At 41.2% G+C, this 27,405-nt stretch overlaps 2 protein-coding genes across 2 annotated transcripts; one reads left to right on the top strand and one right to left on the bottom strand.

Annotated features, from left to right (window-relative positions):
- Positions 1–166: 166 nt before the first annotated feature.
- On the bottom strand, positions 167–4,495 carry kdelr3 (KDEL endoplasmic reticulum protein retention receptor 3). Its single transcript, XM_071902004.2, has 5 exons — positions 4,106–4,495; positions 3,455–3,555; positions 3,054–3,212; positions 2,473–2,725; positions 167–1,898 (listed from the first exon to the last, which is right to left on the bottom strand). Exons 1-5 carry the CDS (start codon positions 4,194–4,196, stop codon positions 1,855–1,857), a joined length of 648 nt encoding a protein of 215 aa, XP_071758105.1. The 5' UTR covers positions 4,197–4,495; the 3' UTR covers positions 167–1,854.
- Positions 4,496–17,252: 12,757 nt separating this feature from the next.
- On the top strand, positions 17,253–20,423 carry kcnj4 (potassium inwardly rectifying channel subfamily J member 4). Its single transcript, XM_071901997.2, has 3 exons — positions 17,253–17,275; positions 18,788–19,247; positions 19,329–20,423. The coding sequence occupies exons 1-3, from the start codon at positions 17,253–17,255 to the stop codon at positions 20,421–20,423; spliced, it is 1,578 nt and encodes a 525-aa protein (XP_071758098.2).
- Positions 20,424–27,405: the final 6,982 nt, after the last annotated feature.

Here is a 27,405-nt window from a genome sequence, read left to right as displayed (position 1 = left end):
TACCTTGATACCTAGCACTTGATACACTCTGACCATATTATGGAGAATGTGTGTGTGCGTGTGTGTGTGTGTGCACTGAAGAAAGGTTAACATCCTGATGTGTCGCAATACATCTGGATCACCAACAAAGAACATAACCACGCCTTGTATTTACACAATTCACATGTAATAATAAAGTTCATGTCATTAAAATGCTGTGCAATTCAACATATGTACCACATTTGTAAAGGTGTGCCAAAAAATGTGTTAGTCTATTACATAAGATCAAGATACCGATATACCACTTTCCCATTGTGCCCTGACACAAGACAGTTAGCTTAAGGTAACGGCCCATGAAAGAAAGGCTGGGAGAGGAAGTGAATGATATTTAGTGCAGAACATTTCTTTTACTGTATCTCTGCAGCATTTATCTGTTCCATCTTTGGCTTCACTTACGACACGACAAAATATTTAGCCCTTTTTGCTCCCATAGAAGAAATACATTGAAATAGAAAAGACAGATGAAGTACAAAACAGTAACATACTTAGCATTAAGGGAGAAAACTTTGTTTGCAGATAATAGAATACGATTGCCATGGAGTGTCTGTAACATTACAGAACCAAATAGGAAGACACAGACTTCTGGGCACACCCAGAGTTACAAATTTACAATTTATATATTCTGTGAGCGTTTTCTAAAGCTATGGAACATGACCCAAAGTCACTCAAGGGCCTTGTACAAGTTGATGATGTAATATCTGTTGGATAATGTAATAACTTGTCAAAATATAATAAGATGTCCCTCTAAATGCGATGAAAATATAATAAATCCTGTTACTGTAATAAATTCCCAGATAATATTATAACATCACATTAATACAGTAACCGGCAATCATTACCTCATAAGGGGTGTAACATACTTTAACCGACAAATAATATATATTACTATGACATTAGTTAAAAATGTTACATTCCTTATAAAAGTACTAATAATTACATTATCCATCAATTTATTACAGTAACAGGTTACATTACATTAGATTACATTTTGACCCATTTGATGGGACATTCTGTTACATTTTGACACATTTTTACATTATCCGGCCGATGTGACATTATCAGTTGCCACAGGCCTTATATTTGGTGGGTTCCCACATGAACATACAACATCCAGAAAATACTAGAATATCCATCATTACTCTTTCAGTCATTGGGAAAGCTGGAGTTAGTCAAATTTGGGTCCTGGACTGCCAAAGTGTAGGAACCCCTGATGTGTAACTCTGGGAACTCCTACAGCCTTAATATAGGAATCACTGCATCCTTTAAATTATTGAAACTAAAGTTACATACAATAAGACTAGCTATGCACTCGAGACTACCTGAGTGTTGTACAATATGCTTCAACCAACCACATTTAGGCTACATGTTTTGTGGATCGACCATTCTAACATTTAGTATGGAAACTGCATTCGGGTGTCTCTAGAGCGACAGTCTATCTCAGCTTCTATGAGGGAAAGTAAAGAAAAAACAAACGCACCATTCCCATAGTATTACTCAGTTGCCTGAATTTAAGCTCCACATGCACATCAGGGACATGATTCCAATGTCATTTTTGCATCTTATGGGAAAAACCCCAAACATACTACACATCACAAAGTTTTGACCACTATGCACACGCAAATACACAGACACACACACACACACACACAGCACCAATCACACAGAATGTCATCTTCTAGGGGTGTACTCATCTTGGTCTACACAGTGATGTCAGACCATCAGTCCCATTGCTAAATACAGTTGAAGGGCAAGGTATGTGTTCAATTGCTGAACTGTAGCAGGCACAGAATGGTAGCTGCATGGCACAGGCTCTTTTTAAACGGGCATTGGCAGGCCCATCTTTCCACTTCCCCGAAGCACTGCAGACAGGCAGAGGAGAACAGAGGCAGGTATGAGAAAAGACTTAGGTATTAAAACCCCAAACTCAAAGAGAAATTAACTGAAGGAAACACAGTCTGAGTCAACTGCTAGGTTACTAAGGCCGCTGGAATGACCCACAAACCTATAAAGTTTGAGGTGAATATCCTAAAAAATAATAAAACCCCATCCAATTGAACACATTTTATACCTAAGTAATCAGCTTTAAAGTCCCCATAAAGTGAACTGCCATTACTTTTACATCCTGGAAAACAGAGTGTCTTTAATGGTGACCTCATGCTGCACCAGTAGGCGTAAATAAAAACTCCAACCAATAGAACCATCACAGATTTTTTAACAATCCCTCCGCCCCTCCATCAAATAAAACTGCCTTTCTCTCCCAGACTGATCCCATTGGTTTAGAGTTTTGAATGATCCCTCCCTGTGTTATGTCCCGCCCTAATATCCTGTTTCAGCAGGAAATACATCTAAAATATTAAAACACATAAACTCAATGCGACCAACTGAACCCGAAACACTGAGCATAGATACATACAATAAGTTTAATCTACTCACCCCTCGTGACGTAAAGGTAGAAGAAGTCACAGTAGAAGATGGTCTGCACCACGCCGGACACCACGGCGATCTGGTCGAAGAAGCCCTCGGTGTGGTAACGCCACACCCAGTTGGCCAGGTAGAGCGCTCGGTACAGACCCAGGAAGAACAGGTAGTGGGTGGTGATGGACTCCGCCTCGCCGGTCTTGGTGATCATGAAGAGCTGGGGCATTATGGCCACCGCCTCCAGGAAGATGGAGAAGGTCCACAGGATCTGGGTGGAATGAGTGGGAACAAGATGCATAAACTCTACTGATAGAGGCTCCATCTTTACAATTTAACCAGAGCAACCACAGATGCAAAAAAGCAAAGTGCATGTCAAAAGTTGCATATTCTTCAACCCAAAGTGATCACATAATACAGATATTTTTAGTCTTTTCCAGCCCTGCACACAAAAGTACTAAATTTAACCACATTCACCACGGGATCCATCCTCATTAGAAGATAACAGTACTCTTGTCATGTGGGCCCACCAGAAGTAGGCCAGCGACCCATTTTGGCATCCCGTTCTGTAGTAAAAGAAACTCTGGTATAATGTTTACCTCCAGCGGGGTGAAAGCGTAGTTTTCCAGGAAGGACAGCCCGACGACGGGCACCAGCAGGAACTCCACACGGAACGAGTCGTTCTCCGAGTCATAGGTGTTCCTAAAGCGCATGTAGATCAGGTAGACGGTAGCGTAGGCCAGAGCCAGGAACACCACCTGAGAGTGGAGGGGGGGGGGGGGGGGGGGGTTAGAATGGAATATAAAATACTGGCTGTGACGGAATAGAAATACTCTTCTGTTGTGTGTTAACAAGCAAGACACGCAATCTGTCAGTGGTTTTAGGTCTAACTGCTGCCTGCTGTGCATATTTACTCTGCGTGTGTGAAGGTGTGAACAACTGTCTGTTTGTATTAGCTAGTGTTTGTGTGTGTGTGTGTGTGATGGGTCTACACACTCACCTTCATGACTGTGTTGTAGACAGAGATGAAGACAGTGAACAGGTCCAGGTACCTGGTGGTGAAGACCAGTGCAAACAGCACCTGAGACTTCCCAGAGATGCCTGCAGAAAAAACAAAGATACCGGTAGGTTTAATCAGACTCTTTCAAATGAGCTCATGCACAGCTCCCCTGGACAGGTGGGGTCCTGACAGACTGATAGATGTTAGCTTTCCCACACACCCTCATACCTTTATGACTTAATAGCACTGAGTAAAAGCACTAAAGAATGCAACTGCACAGGATATTTAATTTGCTTCATAGACGTAGGTCGAGTATTAGAGTAGCGGAACAGGCAGCAGATACCAGTGTTAAACGTCACTTTGCCACGTAGCTCAGCTCGTGCAGAACTACTGAGCATTATGCAAAATCCCCTCCATCCATCCCAATGCACTCGTGTGACTGATATCCACAGAAAACGCTTCAATACATCAGTGAATGCTCTCTGTAAGGCCGCCGCAACAATGTTGCAGCTACAGTAACTGCATGCATATGAAGTCAAGAACAGGCCTTGAAGACTACGGCAAAAACAAATTACAGTAGCCAAAGGTGCAAATGCAATAAGTGAGTAAATCATTAACATCAGCAGCAGGCTAAACTCAGTGTCAGCCTACCAGCACAGGATCTGGACCTCCATATCTTCATAAACAGAATGATGATAGCCACCAGATGTGACACGTCACCCGCCAGACGAAAGATGTTCATTTTGTTTACTTTATGCCTCAAAAAGAAAAACGCCTTAAACCTTCAAGCTTACAAGTCGACACGGTATAAGAAAGAGTGGTATAACCAAAAATGCAAGAAACTCCAGCTCTTCTTGGATAAATGAAAGTGGAACCGCAAGAACAATAAATAAAAGAAGCTAAAAGCTACACAAGGCGGTCAGTCCTCTTGATGGTTCGGCATCTAAAGGCATGTGAACCGATGTAATTTCCAACGATTCCGCATATAAACTGTAGTGTGGCTGCAATGGTCCCAGAAAAAAGTTGTTTCAGTGGCGGTGACGTGGCTGACAGCTCGGACAGGATCCATCCGTCTTCTCTGTCGGAGGAGGAGGAACCAGTGTCAAGTTAGCCAGAATAAAAACAAAAACATCCGGTTAGAATTTACAAAATAAAACCCTTATAACTGAACATGCGCTCTTTCATCAAGAATGCACGATAATACCATCTAATATGTACCTATTTTAGAGATATTTTCATCACATATTTAATGTATTAATTCCACTGAGTATATTGGTACCACCATTTTCAAAAGTGACATATTTAACGCTTTTATTTTGAAGGCAAAGTCGCCTGTTTTCCGGTGTTGTTTGGCTTTCTCTGGTCGGCTTGACGCAGCTAGAAGAGATTGTGGGCTGGTCCCTCTTGGTAGTGGGCCATCCTCTCCATCCGCCACCAAGTAACAAGAAATAGAGCCTTAATAAAACAAAACAGCAGATGGCGACAGCAGTAAGGAAGTAAATTGCTCTTTTTAATAGGAGGTAAATTAGGCTACTCTGCTAAACGTCAATGAAGGATTTATGGCCGGTAAGATAGCAAAATAAATCCTTATTAGACTACGGATCCCCATTTGATAAGAGTTTGGGAACCATTGGTATAAACCACTGGTGTAAAGTTCAACGAGGTGGCATCCTCTTAGTTCTCATGAGTATATATCTATCTATCTATCTATCTACAAAACAAAAATGGTAGCATAATTTATTAGTTACTGTAACAATAATACATTACTGATACTTTTAGAAAATAAAATGAATGAATATTTTTTGTATTTATCATAAACATGTTTTGCATGGATTTACTTAGATTGTGAGATTATAGTTACTATAGTTTGCTGATCTTGAAATAACGTCTGAATGTCTGATAATAGTTCTGACACTAGTCAAATTGCATACATATACATATACATAAACATTGTATATTCAGGTGCTCCAAAAATAATTAAAATTAATCAGATTATGTTGCGGAGTTTGAAAATTTCAGTGGATCCCATTTGCAGTTATGTTTCTAAGCAGATAATCAATAATCTGTAAAAGGTTGTATTTGAACATATCCAACCCTCCTTGATATGGTGTTTTGGTCTGAGTCTTCTCTAGCTGTCTGGTAACCTGTTTCTATTTGTGGCCTGATAAAGAAGAGAAGTTGAGATGAGGCGTTAGTCTAAATATGTCTGTCTTCTGTTGATGGTAAAATTACTAAATCACTTCTCCAACTTGAATGCCGCAGTCACGCAGTCAAAAACCTGCTCAAAAGAGTGATTTTCATCCCCACACAATAAGTGAAGGCTTGTAACATTGTGCTCATGCTTTTCATAGTGTTTTAATATACTCACCTCCCTCTGTCTTCAACGTCTTATGACATTTGACACCTACCTCCCTTCCCTCCTGCTTCTGCTGTCTGAATCACTGTCAAAACCTGAAACCGCTCACCCCCATTTCTCTCTGCTGTGTGTCTCCCTTCCCATCTGATACCCTCCTTCTCCACCTCCTCCCCCTCCCTCCCTCCCTCTTAATCCACCGACTGCAACCAAATTCTGGTCTCTTCGCCCGGCGGTGTGTGATTCTCGCTGAGCATCGCAAAGATCCGGATCCTGCTTCCCTGCATCCTACTCTCATGTTTGATGCAGGATGGTTGCAGAGCAAAATGAGCACAGGGCATCTGACATGTCAGAGGAAATGCTTTCTGCCTACTAAGAGTTGAGAAAAGTGAGGGGGCACCAACTCCAATGAAGAGTGTACTGCGTCCTTAGCACAGACCCTGTATGTGTTCACATTAGCGCTCACCAATATGTTTACAGCTTATGTCAAATTTATGATTGGGAGATGTTGAACAGTTGCACACATTCAGGAACAACTTAGGGGACAACCTAGGGAAGCAGTATCCCCTCCCATTCAAATATTGTATTGCGTTATATATATTTGAGTATTATTTAACAGAAACAGAAATGTCTTCATATTATCTGAAACTGGCTACATCAGAGAGAGTGATAAATTGATTGGTAGACAAGGGAGAGGGAGGCAAGAAGAGACAAACACACACACGCACAGACAGACAATACTGAGCAACATATGCAACAAAATGCAGCTTTATTATCCCCCATAGGGCAGTTTCTTCCAGACAAGTAGGTGAACACACAGGTAGCCCAGCAGACGGAGAGCAGCATCAGTAGAGGATTCCCTCTGGAGAGAGCTGGGTAACTTAGCTGACCCATATGCACCGTAATGAGTGTGTGCCTAGCAAAAGGTTATGGGAACTAATCTGACACCCAGGCCTGATTAGAGTCTATTTATACACACACACAGCCTGAGGAGTGTGTCTGCGTGGTCATCTGCTCGGATGCTGCGCTGCGAACTGACTGACTGACTGACTGTCTCTCTGTCTGTCTGTGACCATCACTCTCCTCCCGTCTTTCACTTCACACACAGCCCATCTCCGGTTGTTCAGTGTGTGACTCTGCTCAAATGGACTGGAGCTCTGCAGACTGAAGCTCTGTTTTAACGCTGTAACACTGCAGAGCGCCAACACTGTATAGCTGGTGAAAGGCTGTCATTATCTTTAAAACTAGCCTTTAGGTAATTAATAGGTATTATCATTTTCGCAATCATGCAGTGCTCAGTTCAGCCCTCTGGGGCTTTCTGTTAAAGCTGAAAGCAGGGACTGTTTTGTGTATTATTATGGTTGTCTATGCATGGATTTTTGCAGAATGAGCAAAATAAGATGTTTATGTTTAGTATTGCAGGTAGAGGTCCATTTTACTCACACTTTGCAACACGTTTTAGAGCTTCCAACCTGTAATACTTATGTTTTGCTGTTCTATAATCTGTCTTCGTATCAAAAACCTGTTTATCTATTTGACAAAATATCTTGTATTCCATGGGCAGCAGGTCTACACATCATTTTTTCATGAAGGATTGGGCCTTTAAACTCGTGTTGCATTTGAATGCATGCTTGTAGACTATTTGCAACTTGTAGAAACAGACTGTGTCTAAATGCTGAATCAGAACAAAGATTTTATTTGAGTTCTGTTTGGGTAGAGAGAGAACAGTGTATAACCAACACCTGCAGCATCCAGAGGGAAACCTGCTTGATGTTTCCTCTATCGTTAGGTGTAGATTTTGATCAGAATTCAACCGAGAACAGTCTGTTCCAAACCAACTTTTTAGTTTTTCTCAGAGGCTCTCTCTACACCCTGAACTTTTACAAGGAAAGGCAACTTTCCATCTTAAATAATTCAAAAAATCTTGCAGTTTGGTGTGTATAGATTTTAACTTTCCTGTGTTTGTTATTATTGATAAATAGTACTGCATCTCTCTGCTCTGTCTCCTGTTTAGATTGGCTGACCCCTGGTAACCTGTTAAAATTTGTCTGTCTCACCCTCTAACCCAGTGTGTAGCTGCCATTCCTGTGTCCCTCACATGTGATACTAGTTCTGCACTCTCCGTGTGTGTGTGTGTGTGTGTGTGTGTGTGTGTGTGTATGTGTATGTGTATGTGTGTGTATTCGCAAAGGCTATGAGGCTACAATGAATGAGGCACCAGTATTTCCCACAGCTACTCCCACAGTCTTCGTCATCACCCCTCCTTTTGATTTTTTTAAGCATCTCTTTGTTGTGTGCAATTCATATTATGTCACTACTTCTTATAATAGCGGAACTCAACCAGGTTTCTTTAGAAGTGTTATTGCCTGCAGGTCTGAAGTATTATCTTGTGATCGTATTTTACTTCTTTGAAACCCCTTTATTTGTTTGAAAGCGTGCATAATGTCATGAGAAATCCTGTTCTCTCTGCCTAATTCCGACACACGTGCTTCTCAGTGTACCTGTTTGCCCCCGGAACCTCCTCCGTCTCTCCTCGTCCTCCTTCCCTGTAAGTTTCTGTCTTCTGCTTACCTCGCTCTTGCTGCTACCTACAGTGCTGTCTCTCCATCCACCCCCTCGTTCCTCCTCTGTGAATTTGTCATATGGGCAGATGCACACCCACCTTCCTATTCAGAGGGAGAGAGAGATTTGAAAAGAAGTCTCCCCTGCTCTATAATTTACAACCAGAAGGGAGAGTCAGGAGAGGGTGAGGGAAGGAGAGAGAGAGAGAGAGAGAGAGAGAGATGGGGGGGCTAAGGGGGGGGGGGGGGGGGGGGGCGGTTTCCATAGCAACTGTTTTGCTCATTTCATATTTCATGTAGTCATCTGGATTCTAGATGATGGAATTCTAAATTAAACTAGAAAAGGTCTCTTGAGATGTTTTCTATTGAGTATAATGAGGCAGTGTCAATCTTGATTTGCCAGCAATGTGACTGTGAGAACTCACAAAGTTATGCTGAGAATGTCGAGATGGTTGCGAAGTCCGCTCCTGCACTCTCCCCCATTTTTCAGCCACTGTACACTAACTTATGGCGTTCACATTAAAGGGGAAAGCCACTCAAATGAAGAATTCATTTCTGTTATCGCTGTGGTCAAGGACAGTCCGGTCGGTTTCTGTGAGCAGGAGCATCTCTCTTCCAAGGTTAGAAATCAAAGAACCAGGACTCTAATATGGTGCAGCTGCACTGACAATGAATGGGAGAATGTGTGGTACTATTTTAAGAATTTTCAGATGAACTTGAAATTACAGTGATATCAGTTATGAGCCATGAAATCTACACTGATCTCCAGAAAATCCTGTTGAACACACACTCAGTCACCTTTGACAATTACTTCTTTATGGAGTTGTACATCTGTGTGGCATCACAGATGGGATGGGACAAACTCATTGCCCTTGACTTGTCTGATGAGACACTTGTGAACTACAATCAGAACTGTCAAAATTACAAATTCATTGCAAAAGCCACATATATTTATGAAAGAACCAGGCACGAATATGCATTGGAAAAAAAATATTTCGCTTTTATTCACAAGTAAACATCAGAGGTAGAACTTCACAGCAGTGAAGTTAACATGGAGTTAACATGAGCCCCTCATGGACGGAAAGAGACGATATTTGGCCTTCAGTTCTCAGCAAGACGCTGTCGGAGCTGAAGGGGATGTGACTTTTGATTGTGTTGAAAGTCTAACATGCATTGACAGACCGGCTCTCACTGCAGCGCCAGCGATAAGAGCTTGGAAACCGTCCCTGGCACCGCTCTGAGGGAGTCAATGTAAAGGGATTATGTTTAAAGGGAGATTCCGTAGCCTTGTGATAGTGCGTTCATCACAGGTTTTTTCCACTTTTTTCCAAGCTCTTATATCTTCCTCGTCTTCCACCTGTTGCAGCAGCATCTCTGTTGTTGTTCCTCGAGGAGAAACTGTTCCTCTCATCGTGAGTCAAGCGTGTTCTCATTTACTTATATGGGCACATCAGGCATCACTCAACACCTACACATGCTTAGAGTGCACAGACAAAGTGACAGCCTCCCCTTTTACTCTTATCTCCTCTCCCTTTTCTCTCTTTTCCTTTCTTTCCTCCGCTCCATTTTCCCTCTCCTGTCTTCTTTTCATTCCTCTCCTCTCCTCTCCTCTCCTCTCCTTTCCTCTCCTCCATCCCTCCCTCCCTCCCAAGCCCACATGCTCTGCAGAGGGGAGATTGACACAGCATTTTCAGCCCGGGGTGTATGAGTGCACAGAGGCGAGCGCGCACAGAGAAGGGATTACAGGACACAGGAGTCAACGAAGGAGGCTGCGGAGGACAATAAAGGATTAAAAGAGAGAAACAAGAGGAATACAACAATGAACATGAGATGAAGAAGAAACCAAGAGAAGAAAAGTGAAAAGAAACAATAAAAAAAAAGGGAAAGAAGCAAACGCAGACTGTAGAAGCTTAAGGATATGGGACCTTTGCCCTGAATAGTGAGTGGGGTATTGAAAAGTGAAGCGGGGGTGCAAAGGGAATTCAAATTACAGCCGAGTGACATAACAGAACAACTAACTTGCAGGGTGAGTATCATATCAATTCAATTATCATACAGTATTTCAATATCAAAAGATGTACAGAATTGCCTTTTTAATGGGTTAAGTTCATTGTTTGTTGAATTAATTCATTTGATGAGGCTCTCGCTCCAAATGCCACACATTAAAAGCAGCTCCAGGTTTGTTTACAGAGAGTTCACAGATATCATAACAACATAAGCAGTGCGTCAGACCAACTAAAGCATGGGCATCATGGAAACTGCTGTGTCGAGTGTGATCATGGGAATAGTCACACTGCTCCGTCATATACTGTAAATCTCTACAGCACTAGTGAGGCTTAAAGGCATTTTCCTGGACACATATTAAGTCAAAGCTGGTTGACATGATCTATCTTAGAGGTATACACTATATGGTCAAGTTATTGTTGTGCACCTGTTGATCAAGTTCAAACAAATGCGATTAGATATGTTAAATGCCCAGAAATGACTTCTCTTCCCTTTCTTCTTTGGGCTATTGTTGAGGTCAGTCTTGTATTTCTATAATTTCTGTCAGTCAAACTAAAAAGAAATCTCTGGAAAAGGAAAAGGAAAGGCCTCCAGGCTCCTTGTACTTGGGAAATGTGAGGACAGAGGAGGGATACAGATATTATAAATAATCCCAGTGTGCCTTGGATGATGAAAACAAATGGAAAATTCATATTTTAAATACAGTGCTGTAATCCCAGTCTCTGTAATTATGCCTAGTGGATGAAACTGGATGTGTTCTTGCACTAAAAAAACAATGTTATGCAGTTCGAAACATCCAATACTGATTGGTCAATACTATTATGGTAAAACATAACTGTAGTATTTAGCACAGTTCTCATAGCACACTTAATCTCACTCGAACAATGAAGGAACCTTGCCAGTAAATAACCCTTTTAGTCCAAATAAGAACAATTTCATTAAAACATTGGAGGGGAAAGTTATTGATTTGTTTTGCCTCGATTACGTAACTCTGGTCCCGATGTTGTCCTTTTTTTAGAAAGCCCTAATGGCCTTTTCAGGACCAGTCAGGAGAGTAGCATCGACCGGGACTGTTAGGATAAATAAAGACTTAAACTGGGCAGGAAAATGTCAAACGCAATGTGTTGGATCGATTTATTTACACTGTCACAAACCAGTAGGTATGATGTAAAACAATAGCTGTGATGGAGACTGACTAGATGGTCAATAGGCTACTTAGTGAACAGCTGATGATTAGCTCTAATTGGGACGCCCTCTCTTCCAGATCATTCAGACACATAAAGGGAGAGGGATTGAAATTCCTGAGGAGGAAAGTAGTTGAAGTGTTTCATTCCAAAATGGGATACAAATAAATGTGACGGAAAACTCACTGTTGACTACTACTGAAGTATAAGTTCAATAATTTAGCTCATACTTAGCTATCATAGACATTTGCCTATTAAAACAGTTGCATCAATGTGTAATCAAATCTGGACATGGATATATAGTTTTTAGGGAACAAAACCCTTCAGTTGATCTATTGGATAATCCAGGAAATATGGACAATATCTGCTGCAAAGAATAAAATAGGACAAGAGTGGAAAACATGGAAAACGTGTGGAAAACAGTGTGAACAGAAGCCAAGATGGAGGTTGTCTGGATGTGATGACAGCGTGGGGATAATTCTTAGCACTGGCTGACATGGTGCTGCTTCTCTGTGGGTTGGCTCGTGACGAGCAGAGGTGAAACCAGAGTTTTTATTGATTTGTTTTTGCATACTACAAGCTCATAGTTTACAAAGGAGAGAAGAAGGAACTGTGCACCTGTGCAGCGCAACGTCTGATTCAAACCTCCTTTTAACTGGAATGATATGAATCTGAATCTGATGAGATTATCAAAATTGCTCTTGATCATAATCTCATTTACCTGATTCCACCGCAGTGAAAAAGACATTGCGACTAAAGAGACTAAAATGAATATTTACATAAATATGATTTCATACAAAAAAATGAAAAATCAAACATACAGTAGGCTAACTGTCCCATTATCCTAACACAAAGGCCTGTAGCATGAATCACTTTGGTGAGAGGGACTCAACAAGTCCTTAACTTGGGTAAATTACATCACAAATGCTTAGCAAATATGTGCTTCTGGTAATAGACAAAGTTTATATAACAATGTTTACACAAAGAACCATTTGGCCAGTCTGATTTACCATCGTTTATTGCTATTATTTTAGACAGCAAACAAATTGCTGCACATAAGTACCTCTCTTTAAAGAAAGGCGGTATGTTACACAATAAAAATATGACTTATAACACATTCTGCCTTTAAATGCTGAACCCAAATTTGCATGTGGCATTTTCATACTAACCTTTCTTATGTGGTGTTGCTAATTTCTCCATTTTTAATGACCAGATATGACTGACATATGACAGAAAAATGACCCCATTGTATAATTGGTCCATTAGATGTTTGAGGCTTAGAACACTGACAATATGAGCTATGTTTATTAAAAAAGCTATGAAAAGCTATAGTACATTGATTTCCAAAGCAGATTCATAATGGTAAAAAGTAACTACCTCATGTTATTCTTCTATTGGTATAATACATGGAATTAAAAAATGACTTTTTTTCATTAAAATAATAGAATGATGAAGGGAATACTGAGAAGGGTGAGAAGTATTTTGTGACCTGAGACTGAGACGCCAAATCAGAAACCACATAACTCATAACATAACTCTCTGCTATTCATACTAAATGTAATATATAATCTATTTTCTGGTTGATGTAATATAGTGCCTCGTCAGTGGTGATTACCCATGCTAAATCTGCTGAGGCTTTATGGGAAATGAATCCTTTCTCATCTTAACCCCCCCACCCCCCACCTCCACAACCCACCACCCAATCTGTTTCTGTGTGTTACACAAAGGCATGTATCTGTATGCATGGACATTCACAACCACACAGACACAACACTACCTCTCTCACACACACTCTTTCTCTTTCTTTCTCTCTTTCTAACTCACTCCCTGCACACACTCACCTCCTGGACATGATGATGGATCTTTCACTGTTGTGCAACAGAGGTTTATTATTATTTCCACCCAGACAATCTCTCCTCAAGACCTGCGTCAAATAGTTACCTGCTTGTCATATCAGATGGGTAGGTTTACCGCATCTGAGCTAAATAAATAGTAGATAATTGTGAGTCACAGAAATGTAAACTGAATTAATACCATTTTTAAATACTTCTCTATGTTTGATGAAACCATCTGGCTCTTATTGTAATGTCCTTTGTGGCAAATCAAAATTCATTTGGCACCTAAGTAGGATTTGACCTAGGTCTGGTCTACACAGACCAAAAAAAGACATATTTCTCTCCCCCCATTTATATTCTCACTCTGTAATGTGTCTCGCAATTGACAGTTGAATGAAATTTTGCACTAAGTGGCAACTCTTGCACCTCACTTTGAATCTAGTTAAAATGAAATGTAGATGTTGGACTGTTGCCCTTTCACCCCTTTCTCTGCTCACCCCCTCTCCTCTCTCTCTCTCTCTCTCCCTCTCTCACTCTCTTTTGTTCTCTTGCTCTCTCTCTCCCTTCTTTTCTCTGCCTCTCTCTCCCTCTCTCTGACTCATGTTATAAGAGCACTTACAGTACACTAGCCCCCCTACACCACCATCTCTGTAGTGACTCTCTCCACTTCACTCTGTCCCCAAATGCCACAGGAGATGGGTTCCTATGGAAACTAGCTGCAGCGAAAGTCCCCAGTATTACCTGGTGACCACAAACTGGTTTGGATTGTCTCATTTCTGCAGCACCGCCACTGTACCTGCACTCTGTCTCTCCTGGTCTCTTGTTTATTGAGGGTTAGAAACCTTTTGCACCAAAAAGGAAACTCCATCAGTGATGGATTGTTGGCTGGGTGCATCTTCCTTTTATAGATTCGACTTGGGGACAGAGTAAGTTATTCCACAGCAGTCTTGTTGGTTTGAAACCAAACATACCTGTATGGAGAAATCACATGAGAATAAAAAAAACAGTGATAACATACATGCATTCATACAGCACATACACACATACATACAGTAGATACATATACTGTATACATACATAAGAATAGCTCATTCATACATACATACATTCATACATACATACATACATACATACATACATATACTGTATAAGTAAGAAGAATATCTGGTTGAATAGGCTATAAAAAACATTGTGCTCAGATGCCAACAACAGGACTACACAAAGAGCTGCAAGGGTGTTTGAGACAAAGCCTCTGCCACTTTCTGATGAAACACTTGTTCAGTTTAGGGTGAGAGACAAAGTCACAAAGAGAGTGAGTGTCAGTGTAAAACAACACTGTTTTCCAAAGATATGTATATGCCCTCGTTTTGATTAAATGGAGTTAATTTGGATAGAATGCTTTTAGTAGGCGTATTTATTTTAATCTCATTTTGTACTAGTTTGTAGGCGTGATGTAAACAAATGAGCTGATTACAATATGTCATGCAAACTCAGCGACACCATGACATCAGAAAAGAGTAAAAGATAAATACAGTTTAAATTTTGAATCTTTGAAAGGCACAATTTGTCTTTGTAGCAGAAATCTTCTGATTTCTGCCGGCAAGACTGTGGCAAAAACACATTTAGTTACAGTGAAATGGATGTTACTGAAATAAGGGAAATTAAAATGAAGGGAATTTGAAGTATATGTTGTAAGAACAGGAGAAGTAGAGCTAAAATCAAACCATGTTACAGACAACTAAAGCCCAAGGTTGTTCCTGGGAGCCCTGTTTGTCTTGGCTGACACTGACATCTGGCAGTGAATCCACCAGAAAACCTGCTGCAGCCAGACAAAAGTCACAAAGCCTGTATCTGTAACTGTAATACAGAAAGCCTCTGGATATACACACAAATGTAACAAACACACAGCTACTACAACCTTCAGCTTGGACTCACTAGCTGATTTGTATTATAGGTATTATGATGCAAGGATTATGTGAGCGGATTTTCTTTTTATTTTTGGAAAGGCAATTTTATGTAATACAAATAAAAACCCCTTGAGCTGTATTCATGTATGGTGTTGGTTAAGGCAGGAGATCATCCTGAAGAGAAGTTTATTCGTTTTGTACTGTCTCACATGAAGTGAAGCAGAATTTGCTGTTCATTTGTCATCAGATCTGGATCAAATACCATTTGCAAAAACCTGATCTGGTTTGTATTAGTCTACTAAAGCACCAGGTGGGTGGGATTCCCATAAGGCCTGAAATTTTAAACAAGAAAGTATTTGAAAGTCAGCTAAGTGTTCTTTGGCAGCTGAACTAACACTATCTGAACTCTCCTGGTGTGGTAAACAACACTGATTTGGTGCTCTAAGCAGATAAAAACAAATGCTAAGAATTATTTGCAAATAAAACTTGACCTAGATCTGGTTTTGATGTGTCATGTTTTCCATAAAAAATACAGGTATGACAATGAAGTAGAGCTTCAGCCACTCAGGCTGATGTCTAATCTGAAGTAGATGCTGTTCAGTTAAAACCATAGGCAATTAGTTAGTTTGTGTGAATATGAGCTCCTGTGAACCTCTTTGGCAGTCAAAGATTTAGCTCAAATCCAGGAATATTTATTTTGTATGAATGTCAAGATGAGGTATCGGCTCATCATCTATTTTGTGACAAGTTATAACAACGCTTGTGTACAAAACATAGACTTGGATGCAGTTGTGATGGCTAAGAGCAATTACAACAGCAAAAGTATTTCATTAGTAATGATTATTACAAGTGACGATAACACAGCAACTTTCCCTCTTCAGTTTTCAACCTGTTCAGATTGACTCTAGTTCTACAGTGTGTCAGACAGACAAATTAACAAACAGGGGTGTAAACAAAACCTCCTTGGCGGAGGTGATAACAAGGCCTCAGTGACCTGCAAGGCCTCTTCTGGGGATTTGGAAGGGGTGCTGAGGTTAGTGGCTACATTTAGACCGGCTAATCAGACCTTTAACTTTCCCCTCAACAACTTTGGTGAGGCAGTAATAACCAGTGTGTTAGAGAAGCAGTCTACAAGGAAGTTTGTCAGTTCAAATCAAGTGAGTGAGCTCCCAGGTGAATGTTTATAAGTCTATGAATGTGAGGCTGATCAGTGTGTGTGTGTGTATGGGGTGGGGTGGGGTGGGGTGGGGGTGTGTGAGTGAATACTTTCTACATTTCTACATTTAAGTTTATACATTTAGCCTAACATGACATACAGGATATGTGTCCCACACAGAGACATAGAGAGAAATTAACAAAGGTTCATGGTATCAGCTGCTAAAACGAAGCTTTCCGCCTATAGTGATACGTTGTGAACAGATAATCCTTTAGCCTCCAATACTACACAGCTGTATCTGTTCTCAAGAGTAAGGTCAGACAAGGCCACAGCTTCTCAGGATATTTCACAGAATCAAATCAGGATTACATCTAAATCCGCATCTATAGGTTACTAGCATAAAACAACACACAACAACCAGAGCAGAAACGCAAAACCAAACACATAAACAATGAAAGATTAGGGTTAAAAGAGATTAAAAAAAAAGTTATGTTTTGAGTGTCTGTCTAAAGTCAATATTCTTTCCCTGCTGGAATTTCCTCAGTGATTCATAATTAATCAACTACTCTCTGTACTTTCCAGGATTAAATCCACAGTTGGTGGTGTATTTGCTGTCTTTTGATCTAATGATGATCTTATAGGATTTGATACTTGCTGATTCTGTCATCTCTCTCTATCTTCAGTGGTTTCCTCGGTGGTCCAATCACCACTTCCATGGAGATACCTATTCTTTGGGAGTAGGTGACTCGCGAGTGCAGAGTCTGGCCTCCCACCCAAGCCCCAGTGATCACTGGTGCCATGGGATCAAGTAGGGCCAACAGGTAAGGCCTGTAATCTGGAAGCAACCTTCTGTCTAGGATAAATCTGGATTGCAACTGTGGTTCTTTTGTTTTTGTTTTTTACTTTTATTTAATTAGGTGGTCCCAGTGAGTTTTCAAATCTGTCTTTCAAGGGAGGCCTTGAAATCCCCCTCAATTTCAGTATTCAAATACACAGATTATTCTTCCTGCCTAACATAGGGCATTTTGTATCTGTGAACATGCAGTAGCATCTGATTTAGCCATAAAAAAACAGAGAAATGAGAAATAAGGCAGTCAAGTTTTACTGTTATGAAATTAAGATAATTTGGCCGCACAGTTTCCCATCCCAGATATATCTTTATTGTAGTGTTATTGCACACACTTGATACATTAAGTCGAGTCAAGTTTATTTGTATAGCCCTTAATCACAGCTACAGTCTCAAAGGGCTTCATAGCACCCACAATATGAAACAATAAATGAAAAAGACACCCTCCATTGTTACACCCTCAATGAGAAGGAAAAACTCCTGTGAAAACCAATGAAATAACAGAATGATATGCCATTGGATAAAAAAGGTGTAAAAGTCCTGATTGCCAGTAATCAGTGGGGTAATGAAAGTGTGACAGTGTTACCATTCGGTAGTATGATTTCTCAGACTGTTAACTGATCAGTTCTATACGTCTTTCCCGGTCAAAATGGGTTGTCTCACTGACACTGACTCAGATATAATCCTATAATCCATGATGACAGCAATCCTTCTCACGTAGCTAAACTGAACTCACCTTCCCAGCTGCTAATCCCCAATGTAAAGGAGAGACAGGTGAGAGTGATCAATACACTCAGCTGATCAAGGGTTTGGTCAATATGAGTATATTGCTTGTGATTGGGAGTTATCAATATACCTTTTACCTCCAAAGTAATTTACCATTCCCCCTTCAAACTCTGTGGCTTGCTGTTTCTTAGTTCCCCACATCCCTTGTTCCCTGTAATGAGTCATGCATTATCTTCCTATCTCCCAGACCTCTCTCTGCCTATGAGCAGCCACTTTGTGCCCTTTAAGATTATGGGCACTATAATAAACCCTCTTCCTATTTTTCACCCTGTCCTGAATACCTCTTGGTCTTTCCATACTGTACACAGTAGGGTGTAACCACACTAGGAGTTGAAGGCCGATACTGATATTTGATAAAAGGCCAACATCGGCCGGATATATTGGCAAACTGATATTTCAGCCTAACTCTAGTACACACCTATTGGCATAACCACATTCATTGTTAAACTTTGTAACTAAAATGTTATCAAATCACATATTGTTAATAAACCAAATTGTTGTCCATTTAACATGTCACTAAATTGTTATGAAATATGTGTTCAGTATCAATATAATTCTGTATCAATATAACCTGTGGCTAAAACCTGTTTGGTCAAATTAAATAAAACAAGTGAGGGGTGAATTATTATGTTCATATGTATTTTGTGTGCTGTTAATTTGAAACCTAATCTCTCCGCTGTTTTCTCTGTCTGTCTAACAGGTACAGCATCGTATCAGACATTTTACCAGACGAGGAACGCCGTAAGATCTCTAGCCTGGGACTCCATAACGGCCACGGTTCCCCCAGCATCCAACTGCATTCGGCCTGCGAGACAGAAACAGAAGACAGTAGCAGGAGGTCAGGAGCCACCTCCACTGCCACGTCCAGCACGAGGGGACAAGGAGGGATGAACAACTACAACGGGAAGATCCTGACAAGGGGCTCCAGCCAACTGCGGAGCCGGTTCGTGAAGAAAAATGGACAGTGCAATGTTGTATTCACCAACTTGGAAGAAAAGAGGCAGCGCTACCTGGCCGACATCTTCACCACCTGCGTGGACATCCGCTGGAGATACCTGTTTCTTATCTTTTGCTGCAGCTTCATAGTGTCCTGGCTTTTCTTCGGCATCATCTTTTACACTGTCTCCCTGGCCCACGGGGACTTTGATGAGCACCCCGCGGTGAAGGGCGATGGTCTGACGATGGGGATGCAGCACGGAGTGGGCACCGGATACAGTGCAGCCGGTGTGGGTCCAGGACAGAGGATGCCGTGCCTACTTCATGTCCAGGGATTTGTTGGGGCGCTCTTGTTCTCCATGGAGACCCAGACCACCATCGGCTACGGCTGGCGCTGTGTCACCGAGGAGTGCCCGGTTGCTATACTGACAGTGGTGATCCAGTCCATCGTGGGCTGCATCATTGACTCTTTCATGATTGGCACCATCATGGCCAAGATGGCGCGGCCTAAGAAGAGGAACCAGACCCTCATGTTCTCCAAAAACGCTGTCATTTCCCTGCGCGATGGCAAGCTGTGCCTCATGTGGAGGGTGGGCAACCTGCGGAAGAGCCACATCGTGGAGGCTCACGTCCGAGCCCAACTCATACGTCCGTACGTCACGGCCGAGGGCGAGTTCATCCCCATGGAGCAGATGGACCTCAATGTGGGTTACGATGAGGGCATAGACAGGCTGTTTCTGGTGTCCCCCCTGGTTATAATCCATGAGATAGATAAAGACAGCCCCTTGTATACATTAAGCAAAGCCGATCTGGAGTCAGACGAATTTGAGATCGTGGTGATCCTGGAGGGGATGGTGGAGGCCACAGCCATGACCACCCAGTTCCGCAGCTCCTACCTTTCCAGGGAGATCTTCTGGGGCCACAGGTTTGAGCCTGTGATCTACGAGGACCGGGACCGCTACAAGGTGGACTACGCCCGCTTCCACAACACCTACGAGGTGCCGTCAACGCCCCCCCTCAGCGCCAAAGAGCTCGACGAGGCCGCCAGCCGGCCCTCCTCCGCTACCTCTCGCGTGTCTGCGTCCAGATCCACGCACGATTTGATCCCGCGGTCACTGAGCGCCTTCTGCTACGAGAACGAGATGGCGCTGAGCTGCGGGGACGAAGAGGACGACATCTTTGACTCCACTCAGATCGGGGGGAAGGAGAGGGAGGAGGAGCGGAGGACTTCGGTTTCTGTAGACTTCCAAAATATGTTCCAGGACACTGCGACCATGACATCAGGCAGTCAAAACGTCATGTGTGTTCTGGACATGGACAATAACCAGATGGAGTTTGACATCCTACAGACTACCATCCCTCTTGATCCAGTGACCTATAAGAATGAACCAGAGATCTAAAGAGCGGAGGGAGGGTACAGTCTCCCGCGTCCCTCTTCTTCCACCCACAAATCCCTCATTTTGAACAGACCTACAGTGACTTGGTCTTCAAGAGGGATTGCTCCCTTATGTACTTCGCATGTTCGGCTCTAGATTAGATGTACAGAAATTTAAACCCTTTTGCCTTGCCAGTATTGTTTTACATTTGAACTCAAGCCTGTGTGACATTTGCTCTTCTCGTGAGGAATACAAGTTAAGAAAAAGAAGAGATTTTTTTCTAAATCCTGATAACTTTTGGCAAAAGCATCTGGTGACATTTATTGAAGAGCAATAACAAACAACGTGACTGACTCTGTAAGATGACAAAGGATCTCTGAGAAAGCGCTGACAGACTTCTGGCTCCCTTTAGATTAAGACTCTAAGACATTGATTTGACAACCAAAGGAAAGCACAATAGAAATTACCAGAAAAAAAAGTCCAGAAACTTGAGTCATATTTTAGACATGATTAATGTATTTAGATTTAGCATAGTTGCAAGTTAATCTAGAATTAGATTTTAGAGTTTCATTTTTCTTTTTTTCTGTGAATATAAATGAGAGATTTTATGAAAGCAATAGACATTTTGGTGGAATTCTCTTCCTTTTTGAAGAAGAGTGAACTCGAGACTGCAATGCTCAATTTTAAGATGCACTGTATATCAAAGTGGGGACAATTTATGCTACATAAGTTGATTGTTGTTCATTGATTTCATTGGTCATCATGCCTGCAATAGTTCCTTGCAAAGTCTGCTATTTGCACTATTTTTTGGTGAGTCTGGCTGTTTCGTCAAATTTTTCCCTGTAAAATATAAAAACTCCTTCATCTAGGTATTTTAGTATGCATCAGTGAATAACTACTGTATTTGATTTTGCTGTGCAGTATACCAACAAGACCATTCTAAGTACAATCATTATAGCTGAAGGAGTATTTTTCTGAATAAGGTAGTTAGCTTGAAAAATAACTACTGACAGATGTCTTGATTTACTGCAATGCAGGATGTCTGATGTTATAAATCCAATTTCTTTTTCTTCTTAAAATTGGTTTTGAGTGAATGTTGAAAACACAACTGAACATTCATATTTCATTTAGTAACCCATGGATTTGAGACGTTGAAACTATTGAATATTCACCTTTTTGTACAATCAATTTGAAGTCAAGTAGACTTTTTGTTTACTTTATTGATCACTTCAAAACTTTTTGGTTGGTTTGTTTGTTTCTTGTGGAGGTTGAACCAGGGATAACAGAAACAAGACTGAGAAGTGGCTTTGATTCATGTTAGTGCTGCTGTTGTTGTTCGCCAAAGGTTTGGAGTTGGAAAGTGTGATGCAGAGCACCTCTGCTGTCTGAGTTAATATTTGGGATACCGAGGTGCATGTAGCCTAAGTGCACTCGTTGTCTTTGACTGATAATAGAAAGATATAAGCCATTGTAAAGCACAACAGGAAACAAAGGGATGAAGGCAATGTCTGCAGTAGCCTACAATGCCAGGTCAAGGAATACAACCTCCGGAAACGTGCAATAGGGATATTGAGGATAAAGCCTACCTGAATTAAAAGTTGTGTAACTATATCATGTGGATTGCAGTGAACTAAGAATGTTATGCTGGTTGTATAATAGATAAGATAAAGTATAGTTGCTCTCTATTCTAGCGGGAGGGCAACAGAGCTGGGTCAACACGCTGGGACGACCAGATGGGACAATTCAAGTAAGTTCCATAAAAGTGTCAATCACAGAGAAGGTATACTAAATACCTGTGATCATTTAAACTTTCCATATTCATTGTATTGTCCTATGTGGCAAATCCCACCCATCTGGTACTCTAAGTTGACTGAAACAAACTCCAAGTATCATGTATAAATGCTACTTGACTAAGATTTGGAGGGCAACAATTGGGATTATGTGTGGATTTTTCCCCTGTTAGCTTTGGATCTCATGCAGTTTTGCTCATCCCATATATATGCGGGCTTCCTGAACGATGTACCTCTGCCTCTTAACTGCACCTGTTCCCATCATTTTTCATTTGTGAATTAGTTTTTGCTGATTATATCGCTTCAGCAGGTGTGTATCTGTGTGTGTGTGTGTGTGTGTGTGTGTGTGTGTGTGTGTGTGTGAGAGAGAGAGAGAGAGAGAGAGAGAGAGAGAGAGAATAAGTGATTGTAGTGAGAATGTGGGCATCTGAGCATCAGGCATTTGATATTGATAGCTTTTTAAATTTACATTGTCTAATTTTCCAGTGCAAACCTGCGATTCGCTAAATATCCAGAACTTTATTAAGCATACTGAAAAGGTTTTCTATTGACAAACATATAACAGTCACACTTTTCATAATTCGTAATTTATGTTGGCTCTTAAATCTATTAGGAGTTGATGCTGAACTCATCAACATGAGCACAGACGGACAGCCAACTTGAGCGCAGGATAACAACCAATGTAAATGCCATTTTGTTTAACAGATGAAGTTGTAATATGGTACAGTATTTTGTTATCTGTTCTTTGCTGCTAAGTCTTCCTGCTTTGTAAACCTTTGGTGATTTTCAACCCCCTGCTTGGATACAAAAAAAAAATTGCACTGAACAAACTATTGTCCTGATTGGAACAAGCTTGAAAAGAAAACAAAAGTACAAAGCACTTTATTCTTCCTTGTATACCTTTTGATGTTGCAAATAAATATTTATATAATTTTGGTTGTTTCTGTCATTGTTGAAACTTTGAAATTGTTGTCATCCTGGTAAAAAAAAAAGAAAAAAAACACAAAAATGGTCTCTTTTCAAAATACTGTTTGAGCTCTTTAAACTCTAAGGAATGTGAAGCTGTTCAGTTTGCTGTGCTCATCTGGTGCCACTAGATGCCTCTGAAGCTTCTTCTATCATCGCGGGCTTCAGGGGAAACACTGAGCCATATGTTCCCTCTAGTGGTGCATGAGGTCCAGTGTCCAGCCATCACTGGAAATGAGGCACAACATGCTGTTGTAGTTAAAACTTAGATCATGAACTTTGAATAATAAGGTTGAATCTGCATCCACAGATTTTTTGTGATATGGAGCATTCAATTTTCACATCCTATAGAACAAAAGTATTATGCCTTTTTTATTCTGCATCTTTTACCTGCTTAAACGTTTTTCAGAATTGGAAGAATTACATTATATAGAGAGAACTATTTTTTTTCTCCAATTTCAAAATGACAAGATATGGAAAATATGAAGACTGTGCAATGAAATGTTTGGTGACACGTTACAATGACCTCATTCCAGTGTATTATCCTGTGTATTAACCTGTGGAAAAATACTGAAGTTTTGCAATAACACTGTTTTAGAACTGTATTAGCACAACAAGTTGCCTGCTTTTCCCTTTTCATTCGGTATGGTGTATTTATAACACATTTCAACAGGTCAATACACCAGAATAAGACCAAAATCTGAGCATATATATGCCACTGAGGAGTCATGCCATCATAGGCCTTGGCAAAATTATTATTGGGTGCATTCTGAGTACTTGCATGGAGAGTGCTTGATTTCTCTTATCTCAAAAGTATAATGCACCAGTTTTTTTTAGACCATATAGATTTCTGGCAAGATGAATAAGTGGCATGTCTAAAATAATGAAAATATTTGCTACCATATTCTGATATATTTTTGCTCAGGTCTATATTCCCATATCTGAGTCTCTACATGTAAATGGATTTCCCTCTAGCCCTTGGTGCCCACCTGGCTCCTCCATCCAATAAAAAAAATATGTTCAGATAGTCTAGAATGGTTCCTTCCTCTATGTAAGTTGTTGCTGGTTGTTTACAGTATGAACGAAGCTAAGGTTAAGTTAGTCTCACAAAGCTGTCGCTCTCAGCAAGCTAGCATGAGGAAAGGTTATATTTGTTCAGTCTCCATGTTATCCTGTAGATTTACAGTAGTGTTTCTGATTTGATTTTTCATGCCCTATCAAAGGGTTTTTGAAGAAAACTCCTTTTCAAGCAACAATGGACAACAAATGAGGGGAAATAAACTACAAAAACTGAAGGGTGCTGTAGACATCGCAAACATTTACTTTTTATGACCATTAAAGAAAGCTCTCTGTGGTATAAATCATAATGCAAGTGACTTCCGGATGTTCAAAGGCGTCTTCATTAAGCAATGATTCACAGTCAAGTATCATTGATACTGGTAGATCGTCTGCGTCCAAATCAAAACGGAGCAAGGCAGAAGAGCAACAGGGAGACGATGGGTTGTGCTTAATAGCATAGTTTGAAAGCATGAAATGGTATATTATGCCAACTGTCTTTCAAATGGACTTAATAATAATGACAAGAGACAAACAAGCTATGGCATGGAGCCTAAAACTGTAAGGCTTCTCTTTTTTTACCTTTAAGCACCCACAGTCTATTAACTGAGCACTCTTTTTTTACTCAGCACAAGGCCTTTTCAAACAACTTTGAATGTTCTGGTCTTTCATCATAGTATTTTTCTACCCTATACAGCCTCCTACTCCACTATCTGATCTATTCATTAAAACCATTAAAACTAAACTAAGCACTCTTGCCTCTCTCAGTGACTTCCTGCCACACACCCACACTGTTACATTCAGAGATCGTCGAGCCGCCCGGATTCAAACTGACAGCCTTGCTCACTCTATTTCACTTCTCTAACCTCACAGCTGCCTCTTACTTAGGTCTGCTGCTGGCCAATATCAAGTAACAAACAACCTGATCTGGACAGACGATGATAAATAGACACAGGTATTTAACCAGAAACCAGTGAACTAAAGCCATGTTCACACTGCAGCTGAAAGTGTCCCAATTCAGATTCTTTTCCTTCCTACGGGACACAAATCTGATGTTTTTAGTGCAATGTGAAAGAAAAAAATCACTTGGAATCTGATCTTTTAATTTTAATTTCTGATTAGGACCACATTATAAATCACATATCTGATCTGCGGCCATGCGACCGCAGTCTGAACTGCCAGATTAGAATTTGGAAATGTGGTTTTGACGTCACTCTGCATGGGACGGACCGCTGCCACCATAACTCTGCGTCCATTTGCCTAGAAAAAACATGGAGGACAACAATTCAAGCAGCCAGTGGAGAGGCAGGGAGGTCGCAAATTTAATTAGTTTTTGGAGCGATGCCTCCATTCAACCAAAACTACAGGGGACATATCGTAATCGACCAGTGTTCGAAACAATTGCAAGTAGAAGTAGGCAAGCGGGGCCACAAGTGAACTTGGCTGCAGTGTCAATGAGAGATGAAGACCCTCAACGCCAAGTTCAAGGAGGTGAAAGACTGAACAACGGAGCGGTCATGGCTGCATAACGCGTCTTTTCTGGACCGTAATTCCACCGGCTTCCGTGTCAGACTGTCCAGACGTGACATCTTTTGTTGCTGTTCATTTGCACATGCGGGTCATTTCAGGATGGAGGTCCGTTTAACCTGATATCAGATATGGATCACTTTCAAAATGAATGTGAACAAAAAAATCGGATCTGAGCAAAAAAAAAAAATCAGAATTGAGCACTAAAGCCTGCAGTGTGAACGTAGCCAAATATCATTCATGCAGATATACAGTCATTTCTTGCATCTGTGAAATATTGGAAATGCCACAGAGCTGCACAATAACTATAAAATAATAAAGGCTTTCAAATCTCTGAAGCTGCATTCACCTGGTCTTAATAGATGATGAACAGAATAAGAGAGAGCAAGGGAGTCTGACTGCAAATCAAAGATCAAAAGTTTACATATTTCATTTAATTTCATTTATGTATTTATTTTTAAACAGGGACAGTGCACATTAATTGACCCGAGGGTAAATGTGCCAGTGTTAGCCAACTGGTTACTTTTCAACTGTAGTCCCTGTGGCCAGACGCTATTAGCCAGAAACTGTAGTTAAATGCATAATTATATGTATACATATCTCAGAAATAGATCTCTCTAATAGATCTCCTACTAGGCATTTTTGCTACAAACACCACACTATCAAATACATTTTACAGCCTCCCAATCTCTGAGGGAGAAGTTACCTTTTCTTAGAGGATGGCTGGATAAATATCTCAGGGGGGATTTGGCCAGGAGCCAGTGAACAAAACTACAAATTTCTGTAACCTCTCCTTTAGAGTAATTACGCTGCAAAACTGCTGCCGAACACGCAGGCCCTTACAGCTCCCAGGTATTGGTAGATGGCCTGTTGTGCCGCGGAGGAATTTGACCAGGGGTCAGCAAGGCTAAACCCCGGCGCAGACAAACCCAGGCTCATCGCCAGCGTTGACGCACCATCAGCCTCTTTGAAATGCTGCTGCGGCGAACACGCAGCAGCACACAGGAGCGCTTGTCAGGGATCTCCCTTCTAATACAGCGCTGCAGTTAAGCCAGGAAGCACGCTGCGTGTCCTGATCTCTGATACGGCGAGGATATCAGTGGTACTGAGACAGCGCTTTGGACAGAAACCGCTCACAGCTGTGTTTACCAGCGGGTAACTTCCTTCGCTATGCAACAAAAGACACTGTCCTTATATCAGCATGTGAAGCATGCCCATTTCTTTTCAGTCATTCCATGTCCCTATCCCGTAATTAAATCATTTTCCTTCATCTCTCTCTTTTTCTCTCTCTCCAGATTTTAATCAAGTTAAAATCACCCTCTGTCAGGCTAATAAGCCACTTCCCCTTTCGGCCCTTCGCGGCCCTCCTGTCTCGATCTCCCTTTAATTATAACCCCCCGTCTCTTTGTCTGTGGCTCTTCCCATGTAGGCCCGTCCCAGCCTGACCCGATCCGACAGCAAAGCGGCCCACAAGTCGGACCTCTGATCCTTGGGAGAGCCGGAGAGGCATTTCTGTCAGAGGGTGCAAAGATGAAAAGAGGCAAACGAGGAGGAAGGGGCAAGCTGTTTGGTAACTGCGGGCCTCGAGGCTATCGCTTTTTCATTAGTTCGTCAGTGAGTGAGTGAATGAGTGTGATCGGTGGGGTGATAAAAAAGAAGACACGGTG

This window comes from Centroberyx gerrardi, chromosome 7 (genome assembly GCF_048128805.1).
Source record: "Centroberyx gerrardi isolate f3 chromosome 7, fCenGer3.hap1.cur.20231027, whole genome shotgun sequence".
Lineage (NCBI taxonomy): Eukaryota > Metazoa > Chordata > Actinopteri > Beryciformes > Berycidae > Centroberyx > Centroberyx gerrardi.
Note: the sequence above shows the minus strand (reverse complement) of the source record. Positions and strands in the feature narration are given on the sequence as shown.